The 12,632-nt window shown below is 46.2% G+C and overlaps 1 protein-coding gene across 7 annotated transcripts in view; it reads right to left on the bottom strand.

The window, feature by feature from the left end:
* LOC101336875 (teneurin-2) overlaps positions 1–12,632 on the bottom strand; it is a 465,743-nt gene that overhangs the window by 43,503 nt on the left and 409,608 nt on the right. For all 7 annotated transcript variants that reach the window (XM_073802777.1, XM_073802778.1, XM_073802779.1 and 4 more), the window contains 2 exons: positions 9,120–9,295; positions 7,425–7,660 (listed from right to left, as the gene is read on the bottom strand). In XM_073802777.1, the coding sequence (XP_073658878.1) occupies positions 7,425–7,660; positions 9,120–9,295 (412 nt within the window). The remainder of the gene's footprint in view (positions 1–7,424; positions 7,661–9,119; positions 9,296–12,632) is intronic.

The following is a 12,632-nucleotide window of genomic DNA, read 5'->3' as shown; positions in this document are numbered from 1 at the left end:
CATAACAACTTGCTATAAATTTAATATCAGCTTAAATAATGCATAATTAGAAGGGTAAGCCTCTGCAAACACATTAAATAATGTATTCCCCAAGCAAACATGATTTTTGGATGATTTGCTGTTTCGGATGGCGGTGAGGTAGAAAGGTGGAGAGACCTGAATTTGAGTTGCAGGGGTTTTTTTTTGTTTGTTTTTTAAATGTCGGTTCATTGGGTTGTTTATTTTACTTTTATTTTCGGCTGCGTTTGGTCTTCGTTTCTGTGCGAGGGCTTTCTCCAGTTGTGGCAAGCAGGGTCCGCTCTTCAACGCGGTGCGCGGGCCTCTCACGGTCGTTGCCTGTATTGCTGCGGAGCACAATCTCCAGACGCGCAGGCTCAGCGGCCATGGCTCACGGGCCTAGTTGCTCCGCGGCATGTGGGATCTTCCCGGACCGGGGCACGAACCCGTGTCTCCTGCATCGGCAGGCGGACTCTCAACCACTGCGCCACCAGGGAAGCCCTGAGTTGCAGTTTTAACACTGATCAGTTTTGTCATTACAAAGCAGAACCTTTACTGGTCATGCCTCCGTTTCCTTATCTGTCATGGCCTGTGAGCTCCTAGTGGGTAGAGACTTTATCTTATTTTTCTTAGTGTCTCTATTATTTTGGAACGTGTTTGGTGCTCAAACATTTGTGAGTAAGGGGCTTGAATTAGACCGAGTATAAGCATGCTGGCAGCTCTGATGATCTAAGCTCTAATAAGGAAAACTGAGATGAGAAAATGTGAGCAGGACATTTGTGACTTCCAAGTATTTGAAAGGCTTCTTCCTTCATTCTAAAGAGCAATTGGAGTCATTCTGGGAGGAACCCCCGAGACCTGGAATTTAATAGACAGAGGTTGGAGGCAGAGGATTTTCATGATGTCAACTTAAAATCACAGCCACTCATTCAGCATTGACTGAGCACCTACTCTGTGCTTGTTAATGTGATCAATATTTAAACTAGAGCAGGACAGTTAGGGCCCCTGACCTCATGACCTTACAGGTCAGAGGAGGAAAAAGACACATGAACCAACAATGAAAAACATTCGTGTGGTGATGAGTAAATAGAGGAAGGCACTATGGGAACGGAGGAGGGACATAGAGCCAGAACTGGATGGATGAGGCCAGTTTCCCAGAGGAACTGCTGCCTCAGTGGGGCCCAAAGTATGAGACTTCACAGGTGAGGGCAGGAGATGACTCGGAGAATATTCCAGAGGGGGACGTCAGCAGGTGAAAGCTCGGGTGGTGAGCAAGGGCCCTGCCCAGGCAGAGAACCTCACTTCCGATGCTGTGGGAGAGTTCTAGTGGGGGCAGGTGGTCCATGGGTAGGGATGTGGCAGAGAGGAGGGGTGTCTGATACGGAGCCTCAGCCCAGACGAACTGAACGGACTGGGACTTGTCATCCTGCAACCTGAACTTGTAGAAGTAGGTTGCGTGTCTCCTAGCCTCTCAGAAGCGGGGAAGGCAGTCCAGCCTGCAGATGAATGCTCCTTTGTGTTCAACAGTGGGTACATCTGGGGAGGACGTCTGTGCTTCTCAGATCCTTAGCAGCACCGGTCAGGCCCCAATCCCTTGACCTCACCACCCCCCCAGCTAGTCTGCTCCAGCTACACTGGCTCATGTTCTGCCTCAGGGCCTTTGCGCATGCTGGTACCTTAGCACAGAAGGCTTTCTTGCCATTCCATTCCTGAAACTTTCCTACTCTTCATTCAGTTCTCAGCCCAAATGTCATCTTCCTAGAGTGGGCTTAACCTAAATCAGACACTCCCTGTTATTTCAACCATTTTTTTTCCCCACAGCACCCATCACCATTTCTTTACACTATTTGTAACTTATTTGATTATTATCTGTTTCCCCTTGCTACAGCATAAAGCTCCATGAGGGTCTTTCCACTTTTCCATCGCACCAATCACTATTTGTAACTTATTTGATTATTATCTGTTTCCCCTTGCTACAGCATAAAGCTCCATGAGGGTCTTTCCACTTTTCCATCGCACCAATCAAAACAGCAAGCAAGTCATCCGAAAGTAATGTTTGCTTGGGGGATACATTGTTGAATATATTTTGCAGAGGCTTACCCTTCCAATTATATATTATTTAAGCTAATATTACATTTATAGCAAGTTCTGCCTGCACAAGCACTGCTCAGAATTCAGTGTCTTGTCTGTTCACTAACGTAACACTCAGTGCCTCGAACAGTGCCAGGAACGTAATAGGTGTTTGAAAAAATAAAACGTTGGTTGGTGTAGAATGAATGCACTGTGGCAGGAAGGGCTGATGAAATTCAGGCTCTTGTGATGACTGCATATGTTAACAGACCTACCTGAGTGGGTTCCATGCAGAACTGAGTTCACGTGTGTGTGTTCACAGGCACACATGCATACCCGCCTCCCACCTTGTTCCTGCGTCACTGTCATTTGCCACAAAAGTAAAAGTAACACAAGCCAACGTGTAATTGCAATGTCATATTAATCATACAGAAACCCAAACAAAATTACTAACTCCCACTTCCTGGAATACTAATAACACTAATACTGGTATCATGATGGAAGATTATCTGGGAAGCAATTTTCCTTCTGTTCTGCTACCTACACATGTAGCTGTTTCTTGCTTTTGCAATCTCTATGTAAATCATAATCAGGAGGAAATATCCTAGAGGGTGGTTATGTGCCTTCCTTATCAGAGAGAATCACGCACTAAACCCATCTTAGGAAAGAGCAGAAGTTTTAAATCTTAACAGGAGGAGGTGGTTTCAGTTCTCTCTTCCAAAAGTCTAGAAAAATGTCTTGCTGGAGGGGAGGACATTAATGCATTAAGAGGTCCTCAGGACCAGGAGTTTGCTTTATGATTAGGCTTTGGAGGGAGGGAGGATGAAGAATATACCTGGGTGTGTATGAGTGTGATTTAACCATCTCTTCCTTCTGTGGGTGTAGCACCCCCCTTTCTCTAAGGTTTCCCCATCTAGGAGTTTTTACTGAGATGTCCGTCACACGAGACACATGTCCACGTGTGACCCAGCCAATCACAGACCCCCACCTGCCTGACCAGTGATTGGCCCTGGGGTGTGACTGCCATTCCATCTGTGGCAGGCCATTCAGAGTTCTTCCAAGGGATTTTAGATTTTAATTCTGTAAAAGATTGCTTCCTCTTCCCCCTGGGTCACTAAGCTGAACTGGTATATCAGCCCGGAGTCATCTTTAGCCAAGTCTGCCTGACTCCCAGGGTGAAGAGCTCACCAGTCGAATGTAGGGGTAAATTAGGCTAAGTGTCAAGGGCAACATTGCTAAGAGATGGAAGGGGGCCGAGAGAAGGATGTCAACCTGATGATATCATTTGAGCTGGTGAAGTCGCTAAGGCTAGCTCCTCTCTGGTAGGGGCCCGCGAGGCAAGACAACACATGCCCTTTTTAATTGAGCTAATTTGAGTGCACTTCCTGTCTCTCTCTTGCAGTGGAAAGATCCCTGACAGATACGGAGGCATTTATGCACTAAACAAGGAGGCGCCTTAGAAGGGGGCATGGTCATCATACCTTCCTTTGTCACCCACCGTCTGAATGCCCATCCCGTGGCACTTGTCACTAGGGATACAGCAGTGAGATGGTCCTCGTGCTCATGGAGCTTACAGGTACCCTGATGTAAGAGCTTTGTGAGTTTTTTGAAGGCCAGAGGAAACAGGAAAGAGTGCTGGGTGGTGAGGGCCTGAGGGAGCTGGGTGGTGAGGGCCTGAGGGAGGAGGGCTCTTTCAAGTGAGATTCCTGGAGAAATCCTTGGGAGGCATAATGAAGACCTTCCCTACTTTGAGTTCGGGCACAGACAACCACTCGAGATTTTGCCAAAGCAACAAAGCCACAAAGATTTTGGTGGAAGCGGGTGGCCACGGGCCATCCATCTACCATTTTACATTTCACCAGCCTTTATGTAAGAGCTGCTGACGCGTTCCTCACCTGAGAGGTGCCCTTGGCTGGAATGCTGGAAGAAGGGGTACCTAGTTTCACTGGGTACTGTTCTATGGTAATATCTTCACCGAGATTTTCGGTAAACTCCAGGGATGCTCAGAGCCTTGAGCCCTCACGGCACTCAACTGGCCAGGCTGCCGGGAGCTTGCCAGTCCCTGGGAAAGGTCAGGCGATTTGCCTCAATGCACGAGACCTTCAGTTACTACACCAGAGATGCTCTCCAAATCCCTTGTTATCCACGGGGGTGGGGTGGGGGTGGGGAGCAACAATTACGTGGTGCTGGTTCAGTGGTAGCACCTGCAAGTTCATTCAGTTTCTTCCCCGTTGCAAGTGGCAGCACTGGGGCTGTCAGAATCTCACATCTCTGTCTTGGGGTTCAGTTCCCTGCCTCGTCCCTCCACAGAGCCTGGCAGGCCAGCCCCTGAAGTCTGGAGGGTTTCTTGGCTTCCCGGTTTACATGATCATGGAAGGGGCCCCTTAAAAGGTGAGCATGACCCAGCAACCCTGCTGGCTGCCAAGTCCTGTTAATTGTGTGTGCTAAGTAGCTCTCAGATGTCCCTCTGTCTTCTCTGCTAATGATTTCGTTTCTTGTTTGGATTACCCCTCTCCTCCTATCCTGTCCCCGTCTGATCTATCTTCCTCTGCACCCGAGGAAGCCTGAGAGGTCTTTCTAACGCGACAAATCCCAACACGTCGCTCTGCTAACCAAACCCTGGAACAGCCCCGCCACTGTCCTCAGGATAAATGCCAGCCTAGCAAAATATGCCCTTCCAGTCCCTTCCCACCCTACTAACCCTGACCAACTCTCTGGCCACACTTAGTTTTCTGAAATGACACTCCTTTTCTTTTGGACCTCTCTGCCTTTTCACAGGCGACACTCTGTCTGATCACCCCTTGCTGATATCTTTGCCTGGCTAATTCCTACTGCTCTGTAGAACTGATTCCAACTCTTCTGTGAAGCAACCCTCAGCCCTGATCGGGACGGCAGGGGCCCTGCTACGTGGTCACCAAATCTCCTTTCATTGTCTTCTTAGGCATGCAGAAAGACACCATTTCCTGGGCTTCCTTGCAGTTAAGTTGAAGTCACCCCACTGTGTTCTCACCAGGAAGGATGGCAGTGATGCCTGCCATGTCTAGCCCTGCTCATTGAGCCCTGATTTCAGGGCGTATTTGTTCACATTTGTTAACCGATCACACCCACCCCACCCTCCCCTGACTGATACAATGACATACCCCTTCCCTTGAAATCCTGGCCTCTGGGATAGCTCACGTCACACGACTCACATGTGACACTCTACTTTCCCTCTCTACCTTCTCCCACCTGCTCCCTGGCAATTTCCAGGAGTTGCTTTTATTTCATTCACTAAACGATTTATGAATTGAATTAAAATAAATGAGATGCAAATAAATTCCAGGCTTTCTCCCTCATTTTCAAATTACATTTTCAGTCCACTCAACCTGTTATAATCTCATAGTGATTTTCATTTAAGAGAGCTAAATGGATATGTGATTATTGTTACAGGAACTAACACCAGACAATTAAATGTTGAGGTGTTGATAGATAAAGCTGTGTTTCGATTTGCATAAACATGATGCCAGCAAATCTAACCCTGGCAGAAATTCAGTTATGAGACTTGCGTGCCTAACTAACTAACTTCTGCTAATTACCATGAGTACCATTATTACGATTTTTAATATTCAGAGTTGGGAATTATAGCCATTTTATTTTAGGGCTGCATTTATCTTTATTTTGAAAACTTTTAGTCAAAATTCATCACTGCTTTATCAGAGAAAAGGCACGATTACTATTTCTAATCAACTTCTATGGTACAGTGTATCAAAAATCAATTATACAGCCCTGAAATCCAGTCATTAAGGATTTAGCTACTAATCTCATTTCATTTTTGTCTTTAGGAAGATACTGCAGTTTGCAACTTCGCAGATACCAGCAGAGGAAGAAAAACATGGGAGGCTGCTGATAACCTAATGTGGAGAATTAAACTCCAGCCAGACAAAGGCAAGGGCGGAATCTTAACATGGAGTGGCCTGGCTGCAGGGAGGTCGCCTGGGCTGGCTGGATTTCAATCCAGTAACACGGCAGAAGTTATGACCCAGGTTTTGTTGAGCGTGAGCCTTCTAATCTCAGGAATTCCAAAGCAAAGCGTGTGTTAAACCCCTGCCGTATTGCGTCGTTTACCGTCTTCCTGGTGAGTATCTCACCCTGCAATGATTTTATCTGTTAGTTGACTTCTTATCTGCGGCCCCTGTTGTGCCAGGTAGCTCCAGCGCATAGCACAGTGCCTGGCTCCTAGTTAGGTGTTCAATAAATAGGTGCTGACTTTGACGAAGACCGACATCCCTAGGATTCTCCCCAGCGCGAGGGAGAGCCTGATGGTAAGAACCAGTCCCTCTTGATGCCACGTAAGTGAACAGAGCAGGAACCAGATTATCTGGATGACTGTTGCTCTAATCAGGAAGCTGTGAGGCCTGCTGGTTAGAATCCTGGCAAGTGAGAGAGAACTGGGCATGAGTCCTGGCTTTGCTGTTTGTTTGCTAGACGCTGTACCCTTGGACCGGTTATTTAGCGTCCCAGAGCCTCTGTTTCCTCATCTGAAAAAGGGAGATAATAACACCTACTCCCACAGGGCTGTTTGTTGTTTTTTGCGGTACGCAGGCCTCTCCCGTCACGGAGCCACAGGCTCACGGGCCCAGCCGCTCCGCAGCACGTGAGATCTTCACGAACCCGTGTCCCCTGCATTGGCAGGCAGACTCTAAGATAACACAAGTAAAGCATTTAACGTCGTGCTCTCATCATAAAAGTCCTCAATAAATGTTATATATTGGTTTTTAAAGCTGTAACTTGTGGGTACGTTGCCTAGTCTGGGGAAGCTAGAGTTGGTTAAAACTTTCTGCTGCAGCTTGCTTGTTACTTCCTCTTAGGAAGCCTTCCCTGATGCCTGCAGGCTGGATAGTAGCGCCTCCTCTGTGACTCCCACCAAGCCCTGGATGTTCCTCTCTCTACTCACTTAACCCATCGGATTATCCTGAGGTTTATACATTCTACCGGACTGTCCACTCCTTGAGTGTAAAGAGCACGTTATAAAACTTTCAGTATTTAGCACACCGAAACCACACAGTAGCCACGGGCACCGCTTCATGTGTTGAGTTGGGCAAACAGCGAAAGTTGACAGAGAAGATGCTAGCGAGTGTGAAAAGACCAGAGGGACCTCTGCTTATAGCTTAAGGTAAATCCCCAGCTTTTCTAGTCCTAGGAAATGCAGAACGTTTTCTCCGAGGTCTGAGTCCCAGCAGGATGTGGCTCACGTGTCTCTCTCAGGGAAGAGAGAAAGGCGTAATGGAGGCTTGGGAACTGGGAGATGGCCTCAGCTCTGGAGGAAAGGGTGTGTCCCGTACCACTTTGAGGGGGACAAGTTGGGTGGAACGACTTACCCGGAGCTTCCTGCCGAAGATGGTAACTTTGCCTTTAATCTGTTCCTTTCTTAGGCGCCACTCAATGGAGTTCAGGCCATTCTCCATGGGCAGCGAGATGTTGCAGCGCCCGATGGTGGGGGTGATGGTGCCCGCTAGGACGTGGGGCTCGCTGTGGAAGCTGACGCCCATCCCGTTGGCGTACATCACCCGCAGGGTACCGTTGTTGCAGAGCTGGTAGCTGTTCCGCACTTGATCTGGAGAAATGTAAGTGGGGGTGGGGAGAGGGAAATAAATTATCCACTGTGTTAGTCACGAGAGAACAGAACCCCTATTTTTATAGGTTTCCATGGTACTTTGCAGCTGTCAGTGTACGGCTGCCTTCAATTAGCACACACGCAATGTTAAGGTGAGTAGCAGAGATGCCACTGTTCCACAGAAAGAAAAACATTATTAATATGTGGCACTCCAGAAATAATTATGCTGGGACATCTTTCTTTTACTCACTGAAGAGTACATTTAAAGACGCCTCTTGCCTACACAATTCGTGTCAATCAAATCCCCGATCTTTAACATATATATTTTAGCTTAAATGGAACAAAATAAAGGAAAACTACTTAAAAAAATTCTTTTTCTCCTTTCGCCTACCATCTAACCTGAGGCTGATGATGGTCTACCATAGGTCAGCTCCACTGCAAAGATTCTTCGAGAAAACAAAGAGAAAAAGCAACCTTCCCGCCCCTCATGTGGTTGCTGCTGACTCCATGATGCCATCTCCACTCCAGAGGAATCCAAAGAGACTCAACTAGCGTAAGGGAGACCGAGCCAGTGGGTGCTGATAACGTGTGTGTCTTCCCAAATGGAAGCTACACTAGTCAATCAATCAGACTTCTGACCTTTTCCTTTATCGAAAAGTTCCAGGTAGGAAATGTGAGTCGGAGACTCCTTTTATAGATACGATGCTTCCTGACTACTTGGGCAGAGGAGTCCAGCTGGCCTGGCCTCTGAGGCCCTGGCTTTTGGGGTAGTGCGCAAGTGTGCACCTGTCACGACTGCAGCCCTCGTGCAGAAAGACAAAATCTACATCATTAATCATCTGGCAGAGCAGAAATAGAGTCATGGCTCTGTCGGGGGATAAACAGTCCAGCAACGACACCATTTATCTAGCGCCAGGACACGTTTATCCTTGGCCAGTGGGCTAGTCCACCGCTTGCCAGCCTGTGCACTTGTCCTGGACTGTACGTCATGTCCAACAGCAAGAGTAACCACGAGGTGGTCAGAAACCTTTGAGGTCTTGGCAAGAGACCGCTAAAGGGCTCTGTCACTGTAACAACCCACTCATCACACAAACCCTTGGAAGAAAGGGAGGCTCAGAATGGGACCAAAAAACAGGTGGGCTCAAGAGGCTAAAACCACCTTTGAGAAGGTAACTGTGTGTGTTGCGTGCTGGTGATGGAGAGGTGGGGGCAGAGTACAGAGGGATGAAAACTGACATTTTCACATAAATATGTAGACATTTCCAAATATTTGGTTTGGTATAGATGACATCCGCCTGCCTCTGATTAAGTCCTTTTCTCCAAGATTGACCTCTTGCAGAGTTAGTTTGCTAGGGACTAAAACAGCAAGCTGAGGGGTGGGAGGTCTGGAAGTCCTCCCAGGCTTGGTAACTCACACCTACCTCTGGCCTTGGCTGAGTCTGGGGGGGGAGGGGCTTACCTTGCACCACTGTGTAGGAGGCCTCCACAGAAGACAGGTTGGTAATGACGGTGACATCGTCATCACGGTTGGAGTTCTCAATGTCAATGGTGATGGATTTCTCCATTTCCCGGTGTAGGCTGGTCACCACCCCCGTGGGGCGTGTCACGTTGGTTAGGCGGCCCTCGTGGTCATAGCTGGAGAACAGACACACTGGTTAGAAACACAGTTCCTGGGACTGAAGGCTTCCCCAACACACAAGGGACAGACTTATGGTGTCAGAGAAAGAGAAACTGGCAGGTGGGGTGGCCAGATGGTGCAGCACGCTGAGGCTCCTCGTCACAATCATCAAAACTCCAGCCTTGGGGCTTCCCTGGTGGCGCAGTGGTTGAGAGTCTGCCTGCCGACGCAGGGGACACGGGTTCGTGCCCCGGTCTGGGAAGATCCCACATGCTGCAGAGTGCCTGGGCCTGTGAGCCATGGCCACTAAGCCTGCGCGTCCAGAGCCTGTGCTCCGCAACGGGAGAGGCCACAAAACAACACTCCAGCCTGCCCTGAGAAACGGTGATGCTTTTTTCTACTACCCACCGATACACCTGAAAACATACATTTCACCTTAGGCACGGGGTACTTAACCTAGTTAGTTAGTGAGAACAGCAACTTTATGCTCAATTTATGCTGTTTGATTTGTGTTCCACAAATCAAAGGACTGAATAATGAACAAATAAAATCTGAACAGACCAATTCCTAGTAAGGAGATTGAATCGGGAATCCAAAACCTCCCACCAAACAAACAAAAGTCCAGGCTCACTTGGCTTCACTGGTGAATTCTGCTAAACATTCAGAGAAGAGTTAATACCAATTCTTTTCAAACTCTTCCAAAAAATAAAGGGGAGGGGACACTCCAAAGTCATTTTACAAGGCCAGCAGTACCTGATACCAAAACCAGCTAGGGACAGTGCAAGAAAAGACAGTTACAAGCCAACGTCTCTAAACATAAATGCAAGACTCCTCAACAAACAAAATATTAGCAAACCGAATTCAACAGTACATTAAAAGGCTCATACACCATAATTAAGTGGGAGTTAGTTATTCTAGGGAATGCAAGGATGGTTCACATTGGCAAATCAATCAATCAATGTGAAATACCACATTAACAAAATGAAGGAATAAACCGTATTATCATCTGAATAGATGCAGAAAAAATTCAAGGACGTGGGTATAGAGGGAACATACCTCAACCTACTAAAAGCCCACAGCTAACATCACACGCAATGGTAAAAAGCTGACAGTTTTTCCTCTAAGATCAGGAACAAGACAAAGGATGCCACTGTATTCAATATAGTACTGGAAGTCTTCTTATCCAGAGCAATTAGGCAAGGAAAAAAAGGCATCCAAATTAGAAAGGCAGAAGTTAAACTGTCATTATTTGTATATGACATCATATTACGTGGAGAAAACCCTAAAAACGTCACCCAAAAATCTGTTGGAATAAATAAATTCAGTAAAAGCTGCAGGATACAAAATCAATATATAAAATCTGAATTGCATCAAGAAAAGAATAAAATGATACCTAGGAATAAAGTTAACCAAGGGGCAGAAGGCCTGTACACTGTTATAAGACACTGATGAAAGAACTCAAAGAATACACAAATAAATGAAAAGATACTCCATGCTCATGGATTGGAAGAATTCAACTGTCCATATTACTCAAAGCAATTCCCTATCAATCGAAATTCCAATGGCATTCTTCACAGAAATAGAACAAACACTCCTAAAATTTGTATGGAATCACAGATATCCTACTAGCCAAAGTAATCAAGAAAGAACAAAGCCAGAGGCATCATGCTCCCTGATTTCATTTGGTGTGGCACTGGAATAAAAAACAGCCACACAGACCAATGGAACAGAATCGAGAGCCCAGGAATAACCCCACACATACGGTCAATTAACTTATGACAAAGGAGCCTAGAATATACAATGAGGGAAAGAACAGTCTCTTCAAAAAGTGGTGTTGGGAAAACTGGCCAGCCACATGGAAAAGAATGAAATGCTATCTTATGCCACTCACAAAACACCACTCACAAAATTAACCCAAAGGGATTATAAACTTGACTGTAAGACCTGAGACCATAAAACTCCTAGAAGTAAATATAGGCGGTAAGCTCTGTGACATTAGTGTTCGTGATTTTTTTTTTGTTTTTTTGCATTTGACACAAAAGCAAAGGCAATAAAAGCACAACCAACAAGTGGGATTATATCAAACTAAAAAGCTTTTGCCCAGCAAAGAAAATCATCCACAAAATAAGGCACTATACGGGCTTCCCTGGTGGCGCAGTGGTTGAGAGTCCGCCTGCCGATGCAGGGGACACGGGTTCGTGCCCCGGTCCGGGAAGATCCCACATGCCGCGGAGCGGCTGGGCCCGTGAGCCATGGCCGCTGAGCCTGCGCGTCCGGAGCCTGTGCTCCGCAGCGGGAGAGGCCACAACAGTGAGGGGCCCATGTACCGCAAAAAAAAAAATAATAATAATAAGGCACTATACTGAATGAGAGAAAGTATTTGCAAATCACCTATCTGATAAGGGAAGAATATCCAAAATATATAAAGAATTCATACAACTCAATAGCAAAAAACGCAAATAATTTGATTGTAAAATAAGCAGAGGATCTGTATAGACATTTTCCCAAAGAAGACACACAGATGGCCAACAGGTACATAAAAAGATGCTCCTCGTCGCGAATTACTAGAGAAATGCAAATCAAAACTCCAATGGGGTGCCACCTCACACCGGTCAGAACGGCCATCATTAAAAAGTCTACAAGTAAGAAATGCTGGAGAGGGTGGAGAAAAGGGAACCCTCCTACACTGTTGGTGGGAATGTAAATTGATACAGCCGCTATGGAAAACAGTATGGAGGTTCCTCAAAAAACTAAAAATAGAGTTGCCATATCTAAAAATAGAGTTACCCAATGATCCAGCAATCCCACTCCTGGACGTACAGCTGGACAAAACTATACATGTACTCCTATGTTCAAAACAGCACTATTCACAATAGCCAAGACACGGAAGCAACCTAAGTGGCCATCGACAGAGAAATGGGTAAAGAAGATGTGGTACATATATACAGTGGAATACTAATCGGCCATAAAAAAAGAAATGAAATAGCAACATGGATGGAACTAGAGATTATCATACTAAGTGAAGTAAGCCAGAAAGACCACATGATATCACTTATATGTGGAATCTAAAATATGACATAAATGGACCTATCCATGAAACAGAAACAGACTCGTAGACCTAGAGAACATACTTGTGGTTGCCAAGGGGAAGGTTGCGGGGGGGATGGATTGGGAGTTCGGGATTAGCAGATGCAAACTGTTATATATTAGAATGGATAAACAACAAGGTCCTACTGTACAGCACAGGAAACTATATTCAATATCCTCTGATAAACCATAATGGAAAAGAATACATATACGTATGTAAAACTGAATCACTTTGCTGTACAGCAGAAATTAACACAACGTTGTAAA

The sequence above is a fragment of the Tursiops truncatus genome, chromosome 3 (genome assembly GCF_011762595.2).
Source record: "Tursiops truncatus isolate mTurTru1 chromosome 3, mTurTru1.mat.Y, whole genome shotgun sequence".
NCBI lineage: Eukaryota > Metazoa > Chordata > Mammalia > Artiodactyla > Delphinidae > Tursiops > Tursiops truncatus.
Note: the sequence above shows the minus strand (reverse complement) of the source record. Positions and strands in the feature narration are given on the sequence as shown.